Genomic DNA, 27,029 nt, shown 5'->3' with positions numbered 1-27,029 from the left:
TTCCTGTCCCTTTTAAGGGCTCACAACTCTAAGGGGGGGTCCGTGTGAGAGGGTCATGATCGACTGAGCAAACAGGGGGTACGTGACAGGAGCTGCATGCACCAGTGGTTAGAGTGAAATAGAACAGACCGGGAAGTTTTACAATGTCTTTCTATAATCTATAGATAACATCAGTTACTAGGTCAAGGGTGGAATTTTAACTACCAGGCTTAGGTCAGGCAGGCCCAGGCCTGGTTTCAGGTCTGGTTCCTTGCTTTCGGGTCTGGTTCCTAGGTGCCGGGCTACCTGCCTTTAGTTTTGCTTCTCTTTCCTTTCCTGAATATAAAACAATATGAGAGGGTCTCTCTTCCCTCATTTCCCCTCTTTGAGACTCTCACTTTTTATTAGTGGGAGTTCTCACTCTTATTTTCGCTACTTCTGTCTTCTTGTGCAATAGATTGATAGTGATTCATATAGTACACTTGTGCTGAAGCATTTTGGTGAACTAAGGTAGCGATGAGGCTTTTTATCATTTGAAGAAGTGCAGGTAGCAAACAAGGGAGCAGTAAGCAGGTTCCTATTACTAAGATAACTCTTATTATAAGAGTTTTAAATCTTTCTAGTGCTGGGAACCAATTTCTAAACAGGGTCGAATCCGTACTACACTTGTACGGGCACATGTGCCAGTTCTGTCATATTTTTAACTATGTCTTTAACTACTTGCCTTTGATTATCTATGTGTAGACAGTAATTAGTAAGGGTAAATTTTTTATAGACCTCTCTTTCAGCTGCTAGCAAGTAGTCGAGAGCCAATCTATTTTGACAGATAGCATTTCTCATCTGAGTTTCTTGCCGGGCCAGAATAGTCAAGGCTTGACCGGTTTTATTAGTGATGATTTCTAAAACAGCTTGCAACCGTATGATTCGGTTGAGCATGTAAATGGGGGTCTGGTATCCCCATGAGCTGTCTAGTGCCTAAGTAGCAGGCCTATAATATTGTATGATTCGCTTAGGGGGCGATTCATTATTTTTTGATTTTTTAATAGCTATGCTTTTCTTTTTGCGGGAAGCATAGACAGGGAAGCCTAGGAGTTCGCCTGTTTTTATGGGCAGTAGGAAGAAAGATGGTTTTAATAGAGCCAATAACACAACTACCTGTCCACTGGTCAGGCAGCTTAGCGTAGGTTCTATGTCCACATATCTAGTATAGCCTAGTGGGGGCCGTCTAGTCCCGGTGGGATTCTGGGTGGGCTTAAACAGTCTGCAACTTTGGAGATTTACTGAATGGATTTTTATCTGTGTGGTTTGAACTCCACCATGTAACTGTTTTTGTGGTACTATTATACAGCTTTTGTCCTAGGCAACTAAGTCATCCTACAGAATTAGTGAATTCTTTCCTTTTTCTAGCTATGCAATATTGTCTAATAATTGAGACTTTTAGAACCTAGAAATGATCAGGGTGATTCTTTAGGGCCGGGAATTCATCAGGAACTGGGTCTGTAGGCACTAATTCTCAGGCTTATTATGGCCATTGATCTTCTATTATAGTTTCTCCACAAACATAACATTTAGAGACTGGGCTACATACCTTGGATAGAATAGGATTATACAAACAAGTTTCTTTTAGAGTCCCAGTACACTTATAATAACTATAAAATAATAGTACTGTAGCTATCTTTTGTCCTACCTCAGTGACTTAATGTATATACTGGGAACAGTCCCCATCTGAGGAAGGTCAGTTGAAGTCCTTACTGTACAAGTCCAAATTTTAAGGAAAATGAGTCCCGCGATGAGCTTCCTCACGCTTCGGCCATGCATGGACCAGCCAGCTTCCGTGTGTGACTGAAGCAGGGCTTGTCGTCTTCTTTAGAGTTACTTTGCAGGGGTAACTGCAAAGTTACCCATCCACATACAGCTCCCAGTCTACTGATGTTTAAGGATGGTCTCGGAGGTTGGGCCCACTAGAATAAACTGAGTCTAATGCCTCTACACAGTTATGTTTAACCAGGCTCCCTGATACTAGGAGTAAGGTGGTGGGGTTTAGGGTGTTGCAAACTTCAATGGTTATGCGGGGATTTTCACAGAGCAAGTTTTGGTATCTAGTTAGTCTAGCATTCATTAGCTAATGGTGTCCTTTGCTATTTATTAAAGTCACCACAGCATGGGGGGACTTTATGTTTAGGTTTCGCCTAAGAGTTAGCTTATCTGCTTCTTGTGCTAACAGAGCTGTTGCTGGTAGGGCCCTTAGACATGGGGGCCAGCCTTTGGAAACCCTGTCTAATTGTTTTGAGAGATAGGCCACTGGCCTTGGCCAGGGCCTTACAGTCTGGGTTAAAACTCCAACTGCCATTTTTTTTTTTCCTCTGGTTGATGAAATGCCAGGGTGAAAGGGATAGCCAAATGGACTAAAGCACAAGTGCCACTCTAGTTATTCGGCAGAGTGCCCAGTAAAAGTCCACCACAATACCACCACACATCCGCTTGGGGATGAACAAGCGCTGACTGATTGATAAGCTCTTGAAAATTCTTAAGCTCACTGCATCCCTTCAGGTCTCCAAGGAATGCTAAGTTTCCTCCCTGTCGTGAGAGACACGAAGCGAACTTAGTGTTGGGAGATGTAAGCTGGAAGGCCCTCAGGGGCTGACCCGCAGGGTGCTGGACTTTGAGATATAGCAGAGAGAGCTTGGCACGACTTATTACTCCAGGCTGTAGAATCCTGGAAAAGAGCTACCATGGAGCCCACACCTGGTCGACTAGAGGACCACCTTAGTGGAAGGGGCACAATCTGGGCCTCTGGCCTGCCATGTGCACAAGCATAACAATTGCTTTTGTTTAATGTGCAGATGGAATATTTGATCCATTCCAACCAGGCATTTGCATCTTGGTATGCTGTCTTAATTGCCAAAGTTTGTTTTAAGTCTTTAACCTCTATGATCCTCTAGTAAAATGAATGTTTCCTTCAGCACCGATTTTTATTAGTTTTTAGACCAAAGAAAGCTAAACACCATTTTATATTTAATAATGCTTCTTGTATGATTTTTATACCAGATAAGCTAAATTTTACCTTTACATTAGTGTGTTATTAATGTTAAACTTAATTTTAATAAAACCTTATAGACATATTTATCCAATTTTTCATGTTTGACCGTAAGGTAAGTTTTTATAGACTCTTTTTAACCTTTCATAATTTTTGTTAAAGAGCAGGTTGGTGCTTTAAGAAAAACCTGTTGCGTTTTTACTTTAATGTCCAGTTCACAGAAAAACTGAATGATACCTTTTTAACTTTAGCTAATATGTTTACATACAGAATTTTTTTTTTACAATTAACATTTTAAAACTTGCTTAAACTTTCAAAGCAATAATTTTTTTTAACCTTTTAATGTAGGTAAAAATCCACATTCTTATGCCTCCTTATAATCCTTTTACCAAAGGTATATTTTACTTTCCTTATACACCTTGCACATAAACTGTTTCTTTAATAGTACCCAGGAGGCTTTATTACTTTTAAATTATACAACATTTTTTGCATAAATTTTTTTATAACGTTTTTTCTTTCACGACTTTCACAGACAATTCTTCAACATGTCTCAACTTTCTGACTTATTACAAACATATTTTTCTTTAAACAACCGGTTAATTTATTTCAGGACAAGAATTTACTATACAACACTCTTTCTACATAAATTTTGCCTCCCCCCTTTTTTTTTTTTTTCAAGATAACCATTTTTTTTTTTTTAAGTTAACTTTCTTTACGTCTGTGGACTAGACTGTCTAAGGCCACAAGATTAGAAGTTACTATAATACATGCTACACTGTTAACTTTTAGCAAACTTTACTTTTGTTGAAAACCCTGTAAGTTTGGGATTTCAATTATCCTTTGCTATTAATAAGACCTTGTTTAGTCTAAATTAACTTAGAATTGGTATAGATGGCTTTTTTTTTTCTTTTTTCATTAGCAAAGCAGCTGCCACTACAGATTGAATGCATCTGGGCCATCCGCAGGTTACTGGGTTAAGGATTTTTGATAGGAAGGCCTCAGTGCTTTCGGGATACGCCCTTGTTTACACTGACTACACTGACAACAAAGTGGTATTAGAGTGTTACAGGGTTATGGAGAATACCTTTAATTATCAATTATAGGTTTCGAATTTACCTTGGCTTTTAAAGGAATAGGGTATACTGTTTTTTTCTTAACTACTTGTATATTTCTTTCTCTTTTTCTCTCTTTGACTTTCTGCCTCTCTCTTTGACTTTCCTTTTGCCTCTGTCTCTTCCTCTTTCTGCCTCTCTCTCTGTCTCTCTCTCTCTCTCTTTTCTTGACTCCTTCTTTGTCTCTCTGTCTCTTCCTGTCGTTTCCTCTCTTTCTCTCTGCTGGTCTTTCCTTGCCTCTGCCAGCCGCTTATGCTGCTGTTCTCTTAACTACTGTGGAGGGGAAGGGGTCTAAAACCAGCTGTAACTGTCTATGTATGGAAACTGGTCTGGGTGCCTTGGCTTACAGGTTACCTTGTGCCATAGCTTTGAAACAAGGGACCTGTCTAGGCTTCCTTCTGATGGCCAACCCACCTCTAACGCTGGCCAGTCTATTTCACACAAAGTTCTAAGTTTTCTTGGTGTCATAGTAACACCGTAATCTCCCTTAAATCCTTTCTTGAAATTTTTCAACATAGTTCCTAGTAGTGTGGGCTTATTTGTGCCTGACCCATGCTTCTTTGAGACAAAACACCATGCTCACACCACATGCTTATTTGTGCCTGACCCATGCTTCTTCGAGACAAAACACCATGCTCACACCACATGCATACCACAAAACAAAGAACAGGTAAAAAGGGCACACACACACTTTTGTAGTTTACACCAAACCAAAATCAAAACCAAAATCAGAGTATCCCGAAATCCAAGCCAGGTCAAAACCAAAACCAAAGTATCAAGCAATCCAAGTCAAGTCAAAAACAAAAACCAAAGTGCCGGTACAGGCACACCGTGGGTGATCAGGCCACGCTTCCACTCACATGGAGTAGGCAAGTTCCCAAGACCAATCCCGTCAAGGAATTCAAACCAAGTCAAAACCAAAACCAAAGTGCCGATAAAGACACACCGTGGGTGATCAGGCCACGCTTCCACTCAGATGGAGTGGGCAAGTTCCAAAGACGAGTCTTACCAAGTTTTAGATATCCAGACTCCAAATGCCAGTTCCTTCCCTGTGTTCAGCCACTGTGCTGATCCTCCACGGGGGCCCGCCACACACTGCTCTGGCGAGGCGTCCCATCGGGGCAAATGCCTACCCGGGAACACTCTCAGGATCCGCGTCGCTTTGGCTGGTTGGAGTTCCCCGCAGGGATGTTCCACAGGGCAGGCTAAAGCCGCCTAAGGAGCTGCCTTGACCATCTGTTAATCACCTCGCTTCCCGGTCAGGGAACCAAGAAATGTAGCAGGACAAGCCGCAGACAAAACTCCTCGGACAGCAAGATAGTGAAGGGAGTGGCTTTAATCAGCTGGGAGCATCAGCAGGCTAGTGTCTTAAAATCCGAGCTGGGAGCATCAGCAGGCTAGTGTCTTAAAATTCGAGCTCCGTGAGTGAGCAATTCCTGTCCCTTTTAAGGGCTCACAACTCTAAGGGGGGTCCGCGTGAGAGGGTCGTGATCGATTGAGCAAGCAGGGGGTATGTGACAGGGGCTGCATGCACCAGTGGTTACAGTGAAATAGACAGGGAAGTTTTACAATGTCTTTCTATAATCTATAGATAACATCAGTTGCTAGGTCAGGGGTAGAATTTTAACTACCAGGCTTAGGTCAGGCAGGCCGAGGCCTGGTTTCGGGTCTGGTTCCTTGGTTTTGGGTCTGGTTCCTAGGTGCCGGGCTACCTGCCTTTAGTTTTGCTTCTCTTTCCTTTTCTGAGTATAAAACAATATGAGAGGGTCTCTCTCCTCCCTCACCACCCCTCACACATTGTAGTTTTTTAAATTATACTAAGGAGGGGTTAAAAGCTCTGATTGTCTCACTAACATGGCCTTTTGAAAACTGATCAATTAATTCATAAAAGCTGCATAACACAATGACATTAAAGGAAATGCAGAAAAGATTCAGTAATACCTACCACATGGTCTGCTGATGTGCCTCATTTATACCAACCTTAGCAGGCACTCCTTCTAGGCTAGCTTTTCCTGCCAGGCTACCAGGATAGGCAAGGCTTCTAAGAAACTAGCAGAGCCCATTTTCATATTCAGTGTCTCAGCTATTTTGTCTGAAAGCTCTTTGAGTGATCTAAGCAACAAGCCTTGAGGCAGGCGCATCCCACAGCCTGTGGTTCAATTAAATCTGCTTCTATACCACCCACTCTCAACACTTAGCCCAATATTGCAGAATTGGAAGAAACCAAAGCATAGGAGGACCAGATGAGTAGCCAAAAGTCCTCCTTGGCAGTTCCCTCCTTAACCTGACGATCTCTTGATATGGGGATACAAAATCCCTTTCAAGCACACTTGGTAGCTAAGGACACCAGCCCCACTTATGAAGTTAGTCTAACTTTCCACTTTTCTTTCTTCCAAAGGTTGAGTCAATTATCTTGTAGTGGTTCCAGATGAAACCTTTGAATGAAAGAAAGAATTGAAATCTCCCTCCTCCATGATGCTAAAAATTATTCCTTCACTATGAACCATTTTCAAACACAGCATACATTAATTGCTTGTTTTTTAAGGGTTAGTTTTTTAAGTATAATTTATTATCAAATGACTAGAGAGGGCATTGGTGTTCTACTTCACCTTTTCTAAATGTTTTAATTAAAAATCTACCAATATGGCCGGGCTTGGTGGCTCACACCTGTAATCCCAGCACTTTGGGAGGCCGAGGCAGGTGGATGACCTGAGGTCAGGAGTTCAAGATCCGCCTGGCCAACGTGGCAAAACCCCGTCTCTACTAAAAATCAATAATTAGCCAGGCATGGTGGTAGATGCCTGTAATCCCAGTTACACGAGAGGCTGAGGCAGGAGAATCACTTGAACCTGGGAGGCAGAGGTTGCAGTGAGCTGAGGTCGTGCCACTGCACTCCAGCCTGGGCGACAGAGCAAGACTCTGTCTTAAAAAAAAAAAAAAAAAAAAATCTACCAAGATGATTGGAAGGCTCAATATAGTTATCAATTCTTCACAATCAATACAGATTCAACATAATCCCAAACAAAATCCCAACAGGACTTTTTGTAGAAATCAACAAGCTGTGCACACTAAGAACTGGGTGTGGGGATGGGGAAGAAATCAATAAGCTGATTCTAAATGGGAAAGACAATGGAACTAGAATATCTAAAACAATTCTGAAAAAAGTAACAAAGTTGCAAGGACAATTCAATAGTGAAAAGAAGGTCTTTTTCAACAAATTGTGCAGAAACAATTGGATAGCCAGTTTGTAAAACAATGAAACTTGATCCATACCTCACACCATATATAAAAATTAACTCACAATTGATCATAGACTTAAATGTAAGACCTAAAGCTATAAAATTTTTAGCAAAAAAACATAGAAAAGATTGGTGGCCGGGCACAGTGGCTCATGCCTGTAATTCCAGTACTTTGGGAGGCCAAGGAGGGTGGATCACGAGGTCAAGAGATCGAGACCATCCTGGCCAACATGGTGAAACCCCAGCTCTACTAAAAATACAAAAATTAGCTGGGCATGGTGGCATGCGCCTGTAGTCTCAGCTACTCGGAAGGCTGAGGCAGGAGAATTGCTTGAACCCAGGAAGTGGAGGGTGCAGTGCGCCGAGATTGGACCACTGCACTCCAGCCTGGTGACAGAGCAAGACTCCATCTTAAAAAAAAGATTAGTGACCTTATCCATTTTTTAAAAAAAGGATAAATTGAACTTTATCAAAATTAAGAATCACTTCTCTTCAAAAGACACTGTTAAGGGAACAAAAAGACAAGTCACAGATTGGGAGAAAATCACATATCTAATGAAGAATCTGTATGTAAAATATACAAAGAATTCACAACTCAATAATAAAACAATCTAATTTTTTTCAATGAGCAAAAATTTGAACAGACATTTAATTAGATATTAAGGATGGTAACTAATCACATTAATCAATGCTCAACATCATTAGATATTAGGAAAATGCAAATTAAATCCATAATGAACTAACATTGCGTATCTACTAGAATGGCTAAAATTTTTAAAACCTGACAATATTAAGTGCTAGGGATGATACATATAGCAAGTAGATGTATATCACTCTCGTACACTTCTGATGGAAACGCAAAATGGTATAATCACTCTGGAAAATAGTTTGGTAGTTTCTTACAAAGTTAGACATATTATATATTTCATATAAAGTTAAACATCTATTGCTGGGATACCCAGCAATCCCATTCATAGGTACATATCTAAGTGAAATGAAAACTTCTGTTCACACAAAAATCTGTAAGTGAATGTTTCTAGTGATTTTATTTGTAATTGCCAAAAACTGTAAATGACCCAAATATCCCTCAGCTAGAGAAGGGATAAACTGGGGTATATCCATGCAATGGGATACTAGCAATGAAAACGAACAAATTATTGATATATGCAACGACATGGATGAATTTCAAATGTATTAGTGAAGTGAAAGGGGCCAGGCTCAAAAGGCTACAGATTGTATGATTCCATTTATATGACTGACATTCTGGAAAAGGCAAAACTATTGGGACAGACATCAGAGTAGTGGTTGTGAGAAATAAGGGAAGGGAGAGGGGTTGACTACAAAAGAACATGGAAAAATTTGGGGGATGAAACTGTTCTATATTTTTATTGTGATGGCAGTTATACAACTCCATCTGTCAAAATTCACAGAACTACACACCAAAAAGGATAAATTTTACTGTATCTAAATTATAACTTTTTTAAAAAGCTCCAAATGGAAACCATAAAATACAAACCAAAAAAAAAAACACTATGAAAATGACCACAATGTCTGCATGCAAGAGAAAACCTTTTAAACAGGACCATTAAAAATAAAGTCTACAATGTCATACGCATATGCACACGTTCTCTTTGCCGCCCTCTACCCACTGACAGATCTCAGCAAAGGGCATTTCAAAGGAAACCATCTCATCCTCTGTTCTTACCTGAACCATGGAATGTCTTAGGGTTGAAAGAAGGTACGCATACCCCATGAAGGCCCTAATACCTGCAAGCTGTAGAGAGCTGGGAAAGGTCACAAGAGTTCCTTCAAACTGCAGTGGGAACTGCATTGCCCCTTATCATTCTTCCTTAGAACAGGGGTTGACACAAATTCTCCAGCAGCGCACACTCACCTCTGTTGTGACTGCACTTATATCGATGGGCTGGATCTCAGTACTGCAGCGCTCACTCCCTTACAGAGGAAACTGAATTTTGCAGAGGCAATGAAAGTAGGCCAAGGCGACAGAGCACTCTAGTTACAGGGTGGCAGCCAATCACGGGCCCCTCTCCAGGAGTGTCTCACTCTGAGGTCAGGACTCAAAAGCAGAGTCTGTGCCGTCAGCCTGAACCCAAAGGGACTGACTGGTTGAGCTTGTTTTTCCACAGCATTAACTTGAGGGTTTATGATTTGAGACCCCAAATCAATCTCTGCCGTGGGGCTGGTGGTCTCTCCTCCCACAGTTAGCGCCTAGTCTGACCTAACCTTTTCCTTGCTTCGCATACTGAAGGTGGCAGCCAACTCCAACCTAGAGCATATAGGTCAGGTATTGGAAATGAAAAGCCATAATGTACCCATCATCCCAGACCGTCGTGAAACCCAACAACCACAGCCCAAGGAATATCGTAGTTACGACATCTTCCCCTTCCACTCAGGATCACAAACTTTAAAAATCCCTTTGGAGTTGGTTCTGCCAGGAGTTGTAGGGAACGTACCTTTTGTTTTTCCATCCACCGACACCACTTTCTTTGTCTCTGCTGTTAACAACAGTTCATAAGGGTGTTCGTCTTCTTCCCGGGCTGCACTCCCATGAATCCTAGGTCTCATGGACAGAACCTAAGGGAGAGAAACATCCAGTGTATCTTGTGCATGTGGCTAATACCAAGACAGGCAGTGTGGAACAAATTCGAGATCATTGGCTCCTTTTGCATCAAAGAAGAAGAAAGGTGGAAAAGAGAAGGTGAATAATTCAAGTGTCACATAGAATCACAACTGCATTTCTGGATATATACTCGTACCTCTAATCTGAATGGCCTTTGATTAGAATACACCCCTTTCTGAGGATCACTTGAGCCCAGAAGTTTGAGGCTGCAGTGAACCAGGATTGTGCCACAGAACTCCAGCCTGGGTGACAGAACAAGATCCTGTCTCTAAGGAAAAACAAAAACAAAAAAACAAAAAACTCCCCTTTCTTTGATTTTAGTCTTCAAAAAATGCTAAATAAAATCCAGGATCCTTCCTTTCTTGCGTCTCCCATGCCTACAGTGTTCTGCATCATCTCTTTTCTGAGGCTAATACTTGCCTCCATGCTCCATCATGAAGGCAGACCTCTTTATCCACGTTTCTTTTCTAATATGCACATATACTATCCAAAGACTGGAATCCTTCCCACCTCCTCAGGAGGAAACCAAAATGACTTCCAACTGACCCTCAACACTTGACGTTTACTAGAAACAAACTTGTCTGTAAGTCCATCTCTATTTTTGTGAGCTTTTCTTCAGAGGTCCTGAGGGTTATAGGGAAGGATATCCCCTATAACCTTTATGATAATACAATTTTAAATTACTTCCACCAATCTCTGCTCTGAAGAGTCAAGTGGCTAGAAAGTTTGAATTACAGTGTGGAGGGGGAAAAGCAGCTGTCTACTGAGAAATTCCTAATCCAGGCAGTCAAGTGTCTCTGATGAAATAACGGAACCAGAGCTGGCTCCTACACCTGTCAACTGTAAGGCTTTGACCAGCTGAGGGCCTGATGGCCACAGCGTGTCTTGGTACCAGAGTAGCCACGCTTTCTCTCGAATCAAGCTGTAGACACCAATTAGTGCTACAGCCACTCTGTGAGAGAGAATGGATATCCTTGCTTTAGAGGATAATTCTGGCCCAGTTGTCCTAAGAATCCAATCTGTTTCACAGGCAAAATAAGAATAAAAAAAGAATAAGCTAGTATTAAGACAAATCCTACTTATTAGAACAGCAAACCAAGGCTCAAGATCTCTTCTTGATCAGTTTGGCTAGGACAAGTAATGTATTACAAACAAGGGGGTGGGAGTGGAGGGGAATTCCCAATTCCATCTAACAAATAATGCTACCCTAAAAATGTGATTCCTTGGCAAACACAGAGACTTCCTTCCTCTGACATGTCCCTCAGCCCACTGGAAATGCATCAGGTTTGTGGTTCATCGGGTTTTTGCTTCTCAAGGCATAGCTCACTGTGTTATGTGCCTAATGAGACAACAAGGACTCTAGTAGCCTCAGACTAAATGAGAAACTGCAGCTCCTGTCTGTTAACAAGGCTGCCACTCTAAAGGCAAAATGACAGTTTCCTTCCAAAATTCTGCTAAGCACAGCAGGAACCTCCACTTACAGCAAGCTACCTGGAAGCTAAAAGCTACTTCATTACAATGAGCCATTTACTCATATTACTTATTCCTTGCCTCTTCACAGGAACACAATTAAGGGAACAAACAGGGACCATTAAACAGTTCACACTGTGTCAACTTAATACCACAGGCATCATAGGCAGGAATTTGTGTTCTGCAGGTTTACGCACCTACAGCTATCACTTACACAGAGCCCTGGAAATCTTATTCAGTGAGTGTTCCACACACAGGAAGAGCTCTCATATAGCCTTGGGCATGCTTCCTTCAGAGGTAGGTAATTGACAGCCTGGATGCCCAGCCTATAATATCCTTTCTTCTTATGCAGCAGAGGGCTGATGACTTCCATGTGGCAAATCAGGCCCACCAGACCTGCTTTCACTCTGTGCCTAGTTCTTGTGCAGGACAAATAGAGGCAGAGAACCATCAAATGCCAGAGCTGGAAGGGATCCTAACCATCACAGTAACAGCCAGAGAGCACCTGGTTCTGCTCTTTCATTTGTAGATGACAAACCTGGTTCCCAGAGAGGTCTGGGGACTTGTCCAAGGTTATACAGAAAGCTCACAACAGAGCCATGGGCATAAAAGTCAATTCCCTTGATTCTGGACCAGTTTGGACTCATTTTCTTCTTTCATTTTTTAATTCATCCAATTGCTCATACCCAGACGACAAGTAGAGTGATCATTTCTTCTTGGTGCTGGCTCCTACCAGCTATGGGATTAAAAATCCTCACAATAAAGCAATAAACTGCTTTTCTTTGAGCCTTCCTAGCTCCCACTCCAGAAGCCCTGTGTCATAGTCAATACGGCAATAACTGATTTTCAACAGAAAGGATTCTGCTCTTTACTAAATTACTCCTTAATCTTTTTTTTCCCCCTTCCTCCAGGGCTGGCAATAAATCAAAGCCATATATATATATGTATATATGTATATATAGGTGTGTGTGTGTGTATTTTTTTTTTCTGCTATGTGGAAAGCAACATTTCTGCTGCAGAGAAAAGCTATGAGCAGTCACCATCTAACAGTGACCAATGGAATGTCCAGTTGGGGTGTGGGAGCTTTCTGGGAAGAGATACTCCAACAGCTGCAACTTCCATGAATATTTAGCACATCTGAGCACAGAGAAGACTACAGCCAGTCCTGATGCAGCTGGCAGCCCCTTCTGTGGGCAAAAACATCTACACGGCATGTGTATGTGTGTGAGTCTATGTGTCTAATGTTTTTAAGCCAGTTTCATGATCAGGTCATTAACCTGATAAGCACTCCTAGAGCTAGGTATACTCTGGCTTCCCCTAAAGGCTTCTATGAGTCATCTGACAATGACCAGGCTTAGGAATATGAATACAAATATTGGGGCAGATAGCTTGCCAAAGACAAAAGCCTAAGTTTGATGAAGTCAGTGTCTTCTGAGATATGATAGGGTCTAGGGTATTAAAGCTTTAACAGTATAAGGAAAGACAGTGAAAGACAACAAAGTCCAAAAAATATACATAATAGTACACTTTGAAGAAGACCATTCAGACTACAAACTACAGCATATGAACAAAATCTGCCTGGATCATATGCAGGCCGTATCACCTCTATATTAAGGTACCTATAATCACCAGTAAATTAGCAAATTCAGTGTTTCACCATCTTCCAAATACTGACTATGCTGGTCCAACTGATCCAGAATTCCAGGCTATTCAGAAGCAAGTTTTAGAAAATGTATCTCAAACTCTCCCATCTAGGAGAGTAATATGAAGATTTCCCCCTTCTCTCTACCAGCCACCACTTCTTGACACTGTGTTATTGCCACATTGTATGCTTTAGAAAACCTTGGGAGAATAGAAGTTCTGGGTATAATCCAGTGTTTCTTTAAGAGCCTTGCCCAAGCATTATGAATTTTAACTCAAGTCCTTGTTAAAGAGGGGCAGAAGGCATTTACAGAGAACCAGCCCCAACTGAATATGCTTATTATTAGGCTTCTCCTTGTTAAAAAAAAAAAAAAAAAAAAAAAAAAAAAAAAAAAAAAGGAGGGGGGTAATGAGACAAACTTCTATTTATATAAAAATATGGAAGGATTTACTGCATGCACTTGGATCTACTCGAAATGGGTTATTATCCAGAGGTGGTAATAACAGGCTGCAAATCTAGAAACCCTTAGATGAGACATTATAATAAGCATTTTGTAATTAAAGGAAAGAATTAAGGACAGAATTTGTACCTAGCATAGAAATCTTCCCCTATCTCCAACACTGACTTTTACAACATTTTTAAAAGAGCTTCCTTGTATTTATACATTTTGTTAAACTAAAGCCATCCTTCTGGTTCCATGTGTTTATACTGAATAAAAGAACCTGCCATGGTCCATGGCAATACTGTAAAAAATCATTAACTCTAACTTCTAGGGATAAAGTGATGAGAGTAATTAACTGTTTTATATTAGCTGATTTTTAAATTGGAGAATAGGGCATTGAATGAGCTACAAAATGACTAATAAAATTATGTAATATTTTCAATAAATATTCCATAGATATATTCTCCTAATGGCAGGAAGTGTTAGCAGAGCGTTGTGAAGATGAAAGATTAAGGAAAACACAATTTTTTCACACTTCTAAGTGATTGAGTTATTTGCCTCACGATAACATTTCCTTTTCAAAAGGGTAGACTATTCTTTTCAAATAAACTTCTTTGATCTTCCAGCCCCGGCCATCCCACATAATTCCTATGTCTTTTCTAATTGAGTCTTCAGGGCTCAATTCATGTTTGTCCTGGTGTAGAGTCTTCATGTGAAATGAACAGGAAAAAATACAAAAACAGGAATAAGATGTTTGGGGCAGAGGCACTAAAGCTTGCTAATGAGGCACAGTCTAGGGAACAGTGATTAAAGGGAAGCTCTACATCTTGTATCAAAAGACAAGAGGCTTAAAAGCAAAAAGTGAGACTGTTCAGCTTATTGGAGCCAGGAGAAAATGTACATTTTACTTTCCATGTGGTATGGCAGATCAATACTGGGCCTGTCTGTGAGAGCTATATTAAAATTCTGTGTGAGTTTGAAAGGTCTTATTCCAGATTACTAGTACACATAATACAAATTTATAATCCAAAGAGCTGATGAGAAGATGAGAAAGCAAAGTCTTTTAAAGCACGCATCGATGCACTTTTCAACAAACTCAAATTTCAGCAATAGGGAATAAACCCACAACCCTCTACCTCAGAAGCTGTCAAGGGAAAATACTTCTTATCTATGCGGTCTTCTTCCTCTTCATCGGGCGGTGGCTTTGCTGGAGGTGGTGGACGTTCCCTCTGCAGAAGAGAAAAAAATAAATATTTTGCTATCTCTTTTTTCAAGTATCGAATTTTTTGGTTTGCCCTCATCTTAGCCCTTAGAAATGAAAAAGAATAATGTACGGAATTCCCCTGAGAGACTAAAGTCAAGGTTTAGTCTCTGAACAGATGAAGAACTCTGTGCATACATACACAATTCAATTAGCATGCTCTACGGTTTTTGATGTCTGTAGCAGAGATCATAAACACCTCTTTCATATCCTAGACCACAGTGAGAAATGCCAGTACTGAGAACACATAACTGCCTTGTTAGAAAATTTCCTTCATAATACTGACATATAAAACTTTACCTTAGGAAAATCAGTGGCTCACTTTTCAGTCTACTCTAGAAAGAGCAAACACTGGATCAAAAGAAATCAACCTGTGAAATTTGTTCTAACAAATCAAAGTTACTGAGGAAGTAATGAGGAAAGTAATCAAGGACAAAAATGTTAATTGCTGTTGAAACGTTAACGCTCTGATACTGGTCTATTCCCACTTATTAGCAAAAAGCTCAAACTGTTCTCTTATCCTTGGTTGCCTCCTTCAATAATAAGTATCATAGGAAACTCTATTTCATCTAAACCCATTTGAAAAAAACTTTTTTTTGAGACAGAGTCTCACTCTGTCGCCCAGGCTGGAGTGCAGTGGTGCGATCTTGGCTCACTGCAAGCTCTGCCTCCCAGGTTCATGCCATTCTCCTGCCTCAGCCTCCTGAGTAGCTGGGACTACAGGTGCCCGCCACCACACCTGGCTAATTTTTTGTATTTTTAGTAGAGACAGGGTTTCACCATGTTACCCAGGATGGTCTGACTCTCCTGACCTCGTGATCTACCCGCCTTGGCCTCTCAAAGTGCTGGGATTACAGGCATGAGCCACTGCGCCCAGCCCATCTAAACCCATTTTTAAAAGGAAGGGCCATATAGTGAATATTTTAGGCTTTGCAGTCAATTCTGCCGTTATAATGCAAAAGTAGCCACAGATGATATGTAGATGAATGTGGCTGTGCTCCAATAAAACTTTATTTACAAAAACAGACACTTGTGGACTGTCGTTTGCCAACCCCTGCTCTAGAATAAGAAAGTCACTGAAGAGGTGACACAGGATAAGTTAGATCATGGGTAAACAATTTCAGGAATACACAGGATGATCCTGATGAAGGAAAACTGAAAGCTGAAGAGATATTTGCCATTGTACCTGCAGGGCCTTTAGCACTGTTTATATTCCAAAGCCCTGGTCATGCTTGAGAATCAGTGTTCCTACTAAAGGGAGTGGGGAACCCAAAACAAGAGCTGTCCTGCAGGCTCATTCCCTGGCTTGTAGGTTTGTTCACTGTGTTGTTAAAACAGGAGTATTTCAGAAAGTCAAAGCAGAGAACGCTGAGTTTTGCGAGAGCCCAAGCAAAATCTGCATGGAAAGATGTTTCTCATGTTTTAGGAGCTACCCACATTAGCATTTTGGCATCCATAATCTCTCTCTTAAAATGGGCTTCACTGCTCAGTATTCTATCTTGATAAGTCGGTCATTCCCATAGACCCTGGAACCAGATGGATGCCCAACGGCAACAACTTCAAAACAAGCCTGTATGCTCAAGCCAAACAAAGCTATTTATATCAGATGTCCCACTAAGTCCCACTTTCCCCACCCTTCTTTGCTCCAGAAGTGCAGGAACCTGGTCCCAGTGCCACCTTGTAAGGAAGAGAACAGCAAAAGGAGCAGACCTGTATCCATCACCAGTTAACTAACCCTGAGACAACCAAGTAACTGAGGGGAAAAAAAAACCAAAAAGGAAACACAACAACAAAAAGAACTCATCCTAGAAGCCTTCCTAAGGCCAAAACAGCCTAGAAAGAACAATATGGAAGCTTTTCATGGAAGAAACAACCACCAGGGACACTGGAAGGAAAAAGAAATACCTGTGTCTCTTTTTTTCTAAGGTGAAAACTTTGGAGCAGGGCCTAGAAGTACAGCGGTGATTTACACATACCATCCATTGTATTTACCGAGAGGTAAACAGGCCCTTTGCCATAGTTAATTACCAAGGGCCAGGAAGACAGCACAGCCACAACATACACAAGTAAAAATGGCAAAGCATCCACCATTTTCTTAGGACCACAGGAGGGAGAGAAGGAGGCCACAAGGACAGCAGGAGGGAACAAAGAGACCTGTGTAAATCAATCACAGGAACTCATTCTCAGCTTTCTTCAGTAACCCCGAGCGGCTTCTTGCAAAGACTCCAGCGACCCCTAATGGGCATCACCTATAAGTATCAATTAAAACACCACCTTCCTCCAAACCTGGATTTGCTTAATTGAGCTGTGCCTAAAAGCAAAATAAGTGAAAAAAACTAGCTGTCTATGGAAGTGCTATACTGGTGGTGCTCAGCACATGCACTTGCTTTCACCGCTCACAAGGAGTTTTGTCACAGTCCTTGATAACACCCACTCTGGTGGACTACCACTAGACTGCAGGCCTTTCCAAGATCCATACCAAAATGGTGTTTCAGGGCATAGCAGGGCACAGCAAGGAGCCTAATGAAAAAGAACACTCTAAGAACCATAAGGCCATTCCCAGGGCACACCTGCAAGAAACAAGGCTACCTGCAGCCAAAGGATCATCAAAATGGTCACACGCCAGATTCAGACCAAAAGGGAAAGGCCAGCCCCTCCATCAGGAAGAAATAACATAGGCCTGAAAATATGTCTCCAGACGGGGTTAGCACTAGGATCTCATTAGAGCAATGGTCAGTTTAGCTAATGGGCAGTGCTCCAAACCTCAAATTGTTGTGCCTGGCAGTGGAGGAAGGAGGGTCAGTGGGACCAGTGATTCAGGCCTACACTCCCAACATAACCCTAGGGGAGAAGCCAGGGGTAAGTTATCTTGAGAACAATGTACAAGACTAGAAGTAAAAGCAGGTACAGACTGTCTGACCTGCGATGGTACAATGTTTCAACCTTATCATTGTGGGAAAGCAATAAGCATTCAGTAGAAACTGTCCTTCCAGTACTCACACAACCATTCTGTTTTTCACTTTCAGTGCAGTATTCAATAAATTACATAAGCTATTCAACACTTTATTATAAAACAGCCTTTGTGTTAGATTATTTTGCCCAATTGTAGGCTCCTGTAAGTATTCTGAGCACATTTAACCTAGGCTAGGCTAAGCTATGGTGTTTGGTAGGTTAGGTGTATTGCCTGTGTTTCTGACTTATGAGATTTTCAACTTACGATGGCTTTATCGGGATATAATCCCACTGTAAGTCAAGGAGGATCTGTACTAGAGAAAGAAACAGAAAGATGGGAAAGTGGACCTTGAGAAGGAAAAATTCAGAGTTGTTCTCATCCTATTATCTCAATGGCTAGAGGCATTATAATTAGATAAAATAGGAATGCCACAGACTAATAAATACAATGTTAAGCCCTGCTACAACCCTGTTGAATCCAGAACCTGCCTAAATCCAAATGGAGAATCCTTTCAGGGCAAGTGGATGGTGAGCATACACTCAGGACAGATAGAAACTCCTTTCAGTGAGCTTCTTTCACTGTATGTTTCTGTTTTTCAGAGAGAAAACAGACAATATACAGCAAAAATTCCAAAGACAGAAGCAACACTAAGGCTAAATAGAAATAAGATGCTTTAGTTTGCTCTAAGGCCAATGAAGTCACGTAAAGATGCAAGCTGCTTATACTGAAACTAGAAAAAATGAAACTCTACCTCAGTGTGATCTGTATAGTTTTAGTACACTCAGCAAGAGAGACCCAGCAGAGCCCCATGAAGAAGAGGAGAACAAGTGGGCTCCAGGCCTCGGAAACATGAGCTGGTACCAGGGATCACACTTCCCTTCCCCGTGCCCCATCACCTCATGGGCCAGCCAGCCAACACAGCCCCCAGGAGGTGTAAGCCCCAGGTCACATACAGGCCTCACTCCAGCAGGTTTCACTCCTGCTGCCTCAGCTTCCTTGTTCATGGAGTCTCGGTCAGATGATCGCCCACTGGCCATGCTGTCCAACGAATGGCAGGAGATGGCATTATACAGAGCTTCGTAGGGACCCTCTTCTTCAGCATTTGCATCAAAATCGATAATCAGTTCAGTCACTGCTTTCTCCACATCACCTGAGAGGAGGATGGAGGGCAAGAAAGTCACTAAAGGGGAGCAGAATCTCAGGTTCCAACCACTGCAGCAACCCAAAGCCTCTTTAGTCACCCACGCTCACGAACACTAACCCAGAGCTAGAAAATGATTACTTTGTTCCACGGACAAGAATACATATAGTTTCAGCTGTTCTTTATACCCTGAGATCTAAACAGATTTTTCTTTAATATGAAAAACCATTGACATCTATAAGGGATACCTCCCAAGACCTTTATAAAGTCCCAAAATACCTCAATACCATAATGACATAAACTTAACCCATAAGATATAGTAAGGTGTAACTGAAAAACTTAAGTTACCCTTTACATTCTTTAATAAGAGCCTCCACATGCTCAAGCAAAATAGAGGACGGCAAAGGCTTTCTGAGCTGGAGGCCCGTGCAGCTGTTAGCTTGGCCTGTTAGATAACTATCAGCCTCGGAGCACCTGCAATCCAAACGTGTGACTCTGCAAAGTTACCAACTGTTAAGAGCCCAGGCAACTCTGGGTCACCTGTAAATAATCAAAACCATAAATGTAAAATCCTTGAAGAGGTCAGTGAACTACTAATCCCATTACTAGCAGATTATGAGGTCAAGAAAAAAAGTGCATGTGGGAGGAAGATGAGGACTCCACAGTACAGAGAGCTGGGCACCCTTTAGCCCTTATCGCCCTGCACTCCTCTGGGAAATCCCTTTCCCTTTTTCCTTTTTAGCTTTGTTCTGTTTTTCTAGCCTTCTTTATTGTGATCTATATTTGGGGAAAGGTGTCAATCTTTATTCTATCTTTGTATTCATCATATCAAGGACCCAAAAGGCTGCTAAATGCATCTGAAAAGGTGGATCCTGACTACTGATAGTTAGGCTGGACTCCCTAAGCTCCCATCCAGACCACATTTGTTGCTCATATGATATATTATCAAAATTTGCCATGTACCCACCTACCAATCAGATGATACTCATTAAATATTGGCCAGGCACGGTGGCTCACGCCTGTAATCCCGGAACTTTGGGAAGCTGAGGCAGGCAAATCACGAGGTCAGGAGTTCGAGACCAGCCTGGCCAACATGGTGAAACCCTGTCTCTACTAAAAATACAAAAAAAATTTAGCTGGTCATAGTGGGAGGTGCCTGCAATCCCAGGTACTCAGGAGGCTGAGGAGAATCGCTTGAACCCGGGAGGCAGAGGTTGCAGTGAGCCAAGATCACGCCACTGCACTCCAGCCTGGATGACAGAGTGAGACTCCATCTCAAAAAAAAAAAAAAAAAAAAAAATTATTATTCATCAACTATGTACAAGGCACTAGGTTGTGATTGTGTGTTAGAAAAAGAAGGTTTCACTGAGATTTGAATTCATCTTGAGATGATCCTCTCTACTACACATCCCAGAATAGATCTCACAGAGCCAATTGGAAAAGTGGAGGCTAAAATAAAGTAGGAAAGAAGAGGCCCGCAGTCAAAAGCATAAACTAAGTCCAATAAAACTTCACATAGTAGTTGGCAAAAAATGAACTGAATATAAACTAAGTACTCACAACCCCCCAAAATTATTATTTAAATCAAGATTTTTCCATTCTGCCCACGAATGTTCAACTCTTTCCAAGCTGAGCACCCCTTTACTGATAGGGGAGAGTTACCTTACCCTGAGACTTCTGTGATATGGAGTCCATACTGGAGATGAGAGGTGGCTGGGGTGGGGGGGTTTTATCTACTTCTTTTGTACTTCTTTTTCCAGTCATGTGATCTACATGGAAAGAGTAAAAAAATAAATAAAAAGTGCTGCACCAAATACAAATGGCTTGGTTCAATTCGTGTGTCCCCTGGTCACCCAGACAGGGAGAAAGGATGATACCTTCAATTAATGCTGCTATTTGCTGGCTCTTTTGAGAAGGCAGTTCCCGAACAGTGTCTAGGGCAGTCAGTCCATGGTTATCTTTTATGTTGACGTCAATTCCTAGAAAGGCACACCAGGTGGACCAGGGGAGTGAGCATTTTCAAGCCAGCCTCCAAAAGGGTCGAATTTTAGGACATTTAAGGCTGTCAGCAGCATGGCCAACATTTTTCATCCAGAGCCATTTAATCCAGCTATTCAAGAACAGTTTACACACTTGTAATCAACCAGTGGAGATACACATACATTGAGTTCAAACACAGCCAGCAAAAATCCCCCTAGGGGACTAGGGAGAAACAATCCCAACCCTGGCATGCTGTGTAGACAAGAGCGCTGCCGACCTCTCACCTGCAGCCAGCAGGATTTGCACCACATCGGTCTTGCCAAACAAAGCAGCCTCATGCAAAGCACTGCCCATCTCCGTCTGGAAAGCAAACGAGAGCGCAGAGCGGGATGTCATCAGAACAGTTTGGTGCGGCTTCACATGACAAAGGGGACACAGACAAGAAGGGACACAAAATAAAACAAACTACACAAAGCCCTCTGTCATTATCTTTCCAGCTTTTCTTGTGTGGATTCCAAAACCACGATTGTGGCCCATACACCGAGGCCATGGCTGTGCCACCAGCAGGCCACATGTGAATAACTGAACAGTTACTCTTAGAGCCATCTACTGGTGAAATGCCTCAGAACTCTACCTTCCTGGGTGGAAGGAGTAATGAGAAGAAAAGTACAAGAGAAACACCCTCACTTCAAATGCGGTTTGGTCAACACAAAACCTAAGGAATTATTCATCTGAATGGGAAAGGCTAACAAAGCAAGGAAATGTGGCATTTCTTGCTGGCATCATCAAGCTGATGAGACTTTGGAGGCGCTAAATGGTGGCAGTGGGAACACATGGATAGGAAGATAATGAAACTTCTGGTTTTGAGAGCCAGTCCATAAGCACATCTTTTCAGGGTTTAATGACTACAGATTACCCCCTGAAAAGAAACAAAAAAATAATAGACTCATTGAGGAGTTCATTTGTTTTTAAAGTGTCACATTAAAATGAGTCAGCAAATGGAAGCATTTGAAACATGATGTGAAACGTGCTAAATAAAGAGCACAGCCCAGCAGCATGGTCCTTGTGCCTTCTGTAAAATGACTGAGTCTCTTGAGATTGGAGGAGCCCCCACCCACCCTGCTACCTGGTAGTTGCTGTCCATGCCAGCATCGAGGAGGACCTGGACCACGGCTTTGTGGCCATTCCTTGCTGCCAAGTGCAGAGGGGTGTGCTTCTTAGTGTTGCAGCTCAAGAGGTTGGGGTGTGCATTAAGGAGCATTTTCACCACCTCCAGTCGCCCGTACAGTGCTGCCAGGTCCAAAGGGGTCTCGAATTTATTGTTGCGCATGGTGGGGTCCGTCAGTTCCTCTAAGAGCACCTTCACCACCTCTGTGTGGCCATACTGCGCTGCACAATGCAGGGCCGTCTCGTTGTCATTGTTCTAAAGGGTTAACAAGCGATCACATCAGAAAGGTGACTGGCAGACGGGCACCTGACTGGGACAACCACACGTAAAACCACTGAAATTTAAATGAGAAAAATAGCAGCAACACTTGGGGGCTAATAAAAGTCAGAATCCAGGCATACTCCCCTACAAACAAGACTGACTGGTCTAATCAGTGACACCTTCCCCCAGTGACTGTGAGAGGGGAGAAGTCATCTCTTAAACACTGGCAATCCCCTGTGTGCCATGAAGGAAGGGTCTCCAGGTTGTAAGGAGAGTGAACAAGAAAATGTGGCAGGCATTTGGTGGAAGCTCTGGCAAGATGAATACCAATAATATCACTGCTATTATTTCAGTTTAAACTTCAAATGGTTTTACAATTTGTAGGCATTCAATCCTATCGTTCTGATTCTGCATTTGTCAACCATCCATTGCCTTACACATAAGCTTTTTAATAAAAGTTTTTCATCTGCATAGCTTCTTGCATGCAAATCAATGAGCCAACAGTGAAAGTAACAGAGCAGACTAAAAATCGCTCAAGGTATCAGCCAAAAGCCATTTCCAGGTAAAGGGGGCACTCGGGCTCAGTCACAGAGAAATAGGGGACCCTGACGCTGCACTGTGCCTACCCCAGGAGCCTGCACCAAGCAACGCATGCAGTATCTACTTCATTAAAATGGCAGCCAGCACAGGAAGATGTTTCTTATGTAAGAAAGAGGCAAACGCTGGCATGTTTTGTGTGAGAGGTGCAAAATATTCAAATGTAATATTGCTATCAATTCAAGCTCACAACCCACAGTCCTCTAATGCCAATTTTGTTTCAAACTAAAGACAGAATTTGGGATAAAATGGGAGAATTGTGTGCTTTATCAACCACCAGAGGCAAAATGTTAGTCATTCCAATTATGCTCTTTTACTACTGACAATGTCTAATTAGAGCAGAAATAAAGTAAGTCCCATGACCTCTCCTTTTTGAGAAGCACTGATGAAAATAATTCTCCCACAAGATTTTGAGATTCCTAAATTTATCCAGGAGGCTTCTGCTACTTTTGGGACAGAAAGCTCAAGAGGGGGTTTGTCAGTTAAGTCAATATTGTGCACCTTTCAGTGGTCAAAAGGTCAAAATGTTTCTGCAATTGCTTTAATTCTATTAATGACACTAAAAGTAATGGATTAGGAGTTACCCAAACATGCATATGCAATTCCATCTGCTTTTGATCTGGCATTTGACTGCATCATTTTTTCCAACTATACCAAGTATACCAGAAAGATCCACAGCTGCTGGGAGCAAGTCCCCAAAAGGTGAGAACGATGGCAAAGAAAAATTTTTAAATGAAATAAAGACAGAAAAAGTAGTAGCAGGACACATGCAAAGATAAATGCACACAAATAAACAGGATGCAGACGAAGCTGCACTGAGCTCAAACACGACTCAAGGAGAGCAGCTGCCAGGAAAGTGCCAACAGCCTTCGCCGGCCAGAGGATACAGCCAGCCTGCCAGCCACAGCCTCCTATGATATGACTGGGCCCTGAAGGGCAAATTCCATGTAACCTAAAAGTCTGGAGGAAGGGGAAATGCTAGGCAGAAAGCAAGTCTTTGAGGTCCTCCCTGTGCCAAACAAACCTTTTAGGATACCCATTTGGAAGGCCCTATTAAGCTATGGCATTAGTTTCCTAAGCAAACTTAAGAGCTGTCCCTTCAGTTTCTCTCTTTTTTAACCCAACATTTCTCTGGTTGATTATCACTTTCTCTTGATGAACCAACACCTACATTAACAAAAACTCACAGGATCTTTCTGTGGAGTAATTCTGGGGCAGAGTAGTAACCCAAAGAAGTTTAAAAGGATTCTCCAGGTTGTACATCTCAAGATGAGTATGACAGAAAGAGCCAAGAAAGTCAGCTTATTCTTATTAAAACTCCAATCCAGAAAAACTATTTACTCTGAAGCAAATACTATTGTATCTCTTATATCCAAGTTGTCTCTCGACAACCAGAATAAATTGTCCTTGATTTTATAAAAAGTATGCCATTAGGGCTAAAGAACTGTAAAAGTCTAAACCATCCAGCAAAGAAAAAAAAAACAAAAAAACTTTTCTCTATTTCTTCTTTGCCAGAATGAAAGCAGCTCTTACAAAGCTGCCCTGCTAAAGGCAAGGTCATAATCACTACTGGCAAATTTCCTGCCTCATGTTAAAAATGGTCTAACCACATCTCTGCAGAAAGTTACCCTCATAGTCACAGTATAGGGAGCATCTTACTTAGGTTTCAATCATGCCAGACATGGTCTGGTAACTATAATACCCAAGTTTATTATATCTATGGTGGTGACCACATCCATCACTGACACAAGCCATCACAATAAGCTCTTATTACTGTAGGCTTTTTGCGCCTGACAACTATCAGGGCAAGAACTATCAGTGATTCTCAAACTGGCTTCATTTTGGAATTACATGGGAGCTTAAAAATAACTAGTAGGGGCCGGACGCGGTGGCTCACGCCTGTAGTCCCAGCACTTTGGAAGGCCGAGGCAGGCAGATCACGAGGTCATGAGATCGAGACCATCCTGGCTAACACAGTGAAACCCCATCTCCACTAAAAATACAAAAAATTACCCAGGCATGGTGGCGGGCGCCTGTAGTCCCAGCTTCTCGGGAGGCTGAGGCAGGAGAATGGCGTGAACCCAGGAGGCGGAGGTTGCAGTGAGCCGAGATCGCGCCACTGTACTCCAGCCTGGGCGACAGAGCGAGACTCCGTCTCAAAAAAACAAACAAAAAAAACTAGTAGGAGGTCCAACCTCAGACTTGCCAAAGTAGCACCTCGGAGGGTCAGGCCTAGGAAACTTTTTTTTTTTTTTTTTTTTGAGACGGAGTTTCGCTCTTGTTGCCCAGGCTGGAGTGCAATGGCATGATCTCGGCTCACTGCAACCTCCGCCTCCCAGGTTCAAGTGATTCTCCTGCCTCAGCCTCCCTAGTAGCTGGGATTACAGATATGTGCCACCACGCCTGGCTAATTTTGTATTTTTAGTAGAGATGGGGTTTCTCCATGTTGGTCAGGCTGCTCTTGAACCCCCGACCTCAGGGTGATCTGCCTGCCTCGGCCTCCCAAAGTGCTGGGATTACAGGCATGAGCCACCACGCCTGGCAGGCCTAGGAAACTATTATTAAGTGCTGGTTAATACACTCACAAGAAAAGAAAGGATTCTAAGGAGCAGCACAGACTCCTGATCATCTGGAATGTTTCCCTGTCACAGCTTCCAAATCTCACTACAGGTGTTCACAATACCTCCAGAGTTCCCAGAATCCTATTACGACTAATCTGGACTGAGAAAATGGAGTGAGAGGAAATAGCCCAAATTTCCCCCAGTGCTTTTGCACAAATTCTCCATTCCTACCCATCTTAAGACCCACTTCTGGCTGGGCGTGGTGGCTCATGCCTGTAATCCCAGCAGTTTGGGAAGTCGAGGTGGGCAGACCATGAGGTCAGGAGATCGAGACCCTCCTGGACAACACAGTGAAACCCTGTTTCCACAAAAAATACAAAAATTAGCTGGGTGTGGTGGTGCATGCCTGTAATCCCACCTACTCAGGAGGCTGAGGCAGGAGAATCGCTTAAACCTGGGAGATGGAGGTTGTAGTGAGCCGAGATCGCAACACTGCACCCCAGCCTGGGTGACAGAGTGAGACTCCATCTCAAAAAAAAAAAAAAAAAAAAAAGAAAGAAAGAAACTTTTTCCTGGCCTTTCTCCTCTTGGAACTATTTCAGGACCATCACCTCCTAGTGTTCAGATTATAGCCCAACTGCACAGTTACCCCTTGTTGGCAGATACTGAAGTTAGGGACACCCGGCCTACAGCTATCTGCAGCAATGAAAGCACAGGCCCTAGAAAAACATACCATAATGGAAAGAAAGGAAAAACCAGGTCTGAGATTGAAAGGACACAGGAGAAGCATGAAAGCAAGTCCATCATGTGGAAGAAGAGTTAGACTCACTCTGTACTGTTCTGGAAAGCAGAACTCTGATCCAAAAAAATGGAAGGTTTAGGAAGATAGATGCCAATCAAACTTAACAAACCAAAACTCAATGGAATCCAAAAACAGGCTGCCAAGTAGTAATGAGTTCTGTTTGTTATTAGGGAAAACAAGGAAATAATTAAAATAAGGGGTAGAGGGTCACCTTTCAAATGATAGAAAGATTCCTGCTCTATGTGGAAAGTTGGCCTAAATTGGTGGTTCTCAAACCAGCTTTATTTTGGAATTACATGGGAACTAAAAAAAAAAAAATGCTAGTAGTAGGTCCAACCCCAGATTTGTAGGCACCAACTTAAGCAATCAATCATAATCATCAAGAATGAGACAAACCAACGTCATGTGCCTTGTTGATGCAAAGCACTAAAAAGGACATACATAATACCACTTCCATGGCGCTCCTGCCAAAAATGTATACCCAGAATCTAATCATGAGGAAATATCAAACAAAGCTAAACTGAAAGACAGTATACACAACTGCCCTGTGCTCTTAAAAACTATCCATGTCATGAAAGGCTAAGAAAGGCTGAGGAACTGTTCCATATTAATATGTATGATCCTGGACTGGATTCTCGATCATAAAAAAATTGCTCTAAAGGGCATTTTTGAGACAACTGGTAAAATTTGAACATGGATTCTATATTAGATAATGGTATTGTATCAATATTGAATTTTCCAAA

The 27,029-nt window shown here is 42.1% G+C and overlaps 1 protein-coding gene across 5 annotated transcripts in view; it reads right to left on the bottom strand.

Moving 5' to 3' along the window:
- ANKS1A (ankyrin repeat and sterile alpha motif domain containing 1A) overlaps positions 1 to 27,029 on the bottom strand; it is a 204,557-nt gene that overhangs the window by 84,762 nt on the left and 92,766 nt on the right. For all 5 annotated transcript variants that reach the window (XM_030802657.1, XM_030802656.1, XM_030802653.1 and 2 more), the window contains 7 exons: positions 22,024 to 22,320; positions 21,182 to 21,257; positions 20,795 to 20,896; positions 20,585 to 20,686; positions 18,730 to 18,926; positions 14,699 to 14,791; positions 9,842 to 9,962 (listed from right to left, as the gene is read on the bottom strand). In XM_030802657.1, the coding sequence (XP_030658517.1) occupies positions 9,842 to 9,962; positions 14,699 to 14,791; positions 18,730 to 18,926; positions 20,585 to 20,686; positions 20,795 to 20,896; positions 21,182 to 21,257; positions 22,024 to 22,320 (988 nt within the window). The remainder of the gene's footprint in view (positions 1 to 9,841; positions 9,963 to 14,698; positions 14,792 to 18,729; positions 18,927 to 20,584; positions 20,687 to 20,794; positions 20,897 to 21,181; positions 21,258 to 22,023; positions 22,321 to 27,029) is intronic.

The sequence above is a fragment of the Nomascus leucogenys genome, chromosome 22a, assembly GCF_006542625.1.
Source record: "Nomascus leucogenys isolate Asia chromosome 22a, Asia_NLE_v1, whole genome shotgun sequence".
NCBI lineage: Eukaryota > Metazoa > Chordata > Mammalia > Primates > Hylobatidae > Nomascus > Nomascus leucogenys.
Note: the sequence above shows the minus strand (reverse complement) of the source record. Positions and strands in the feature narration are given on the sequence as shown.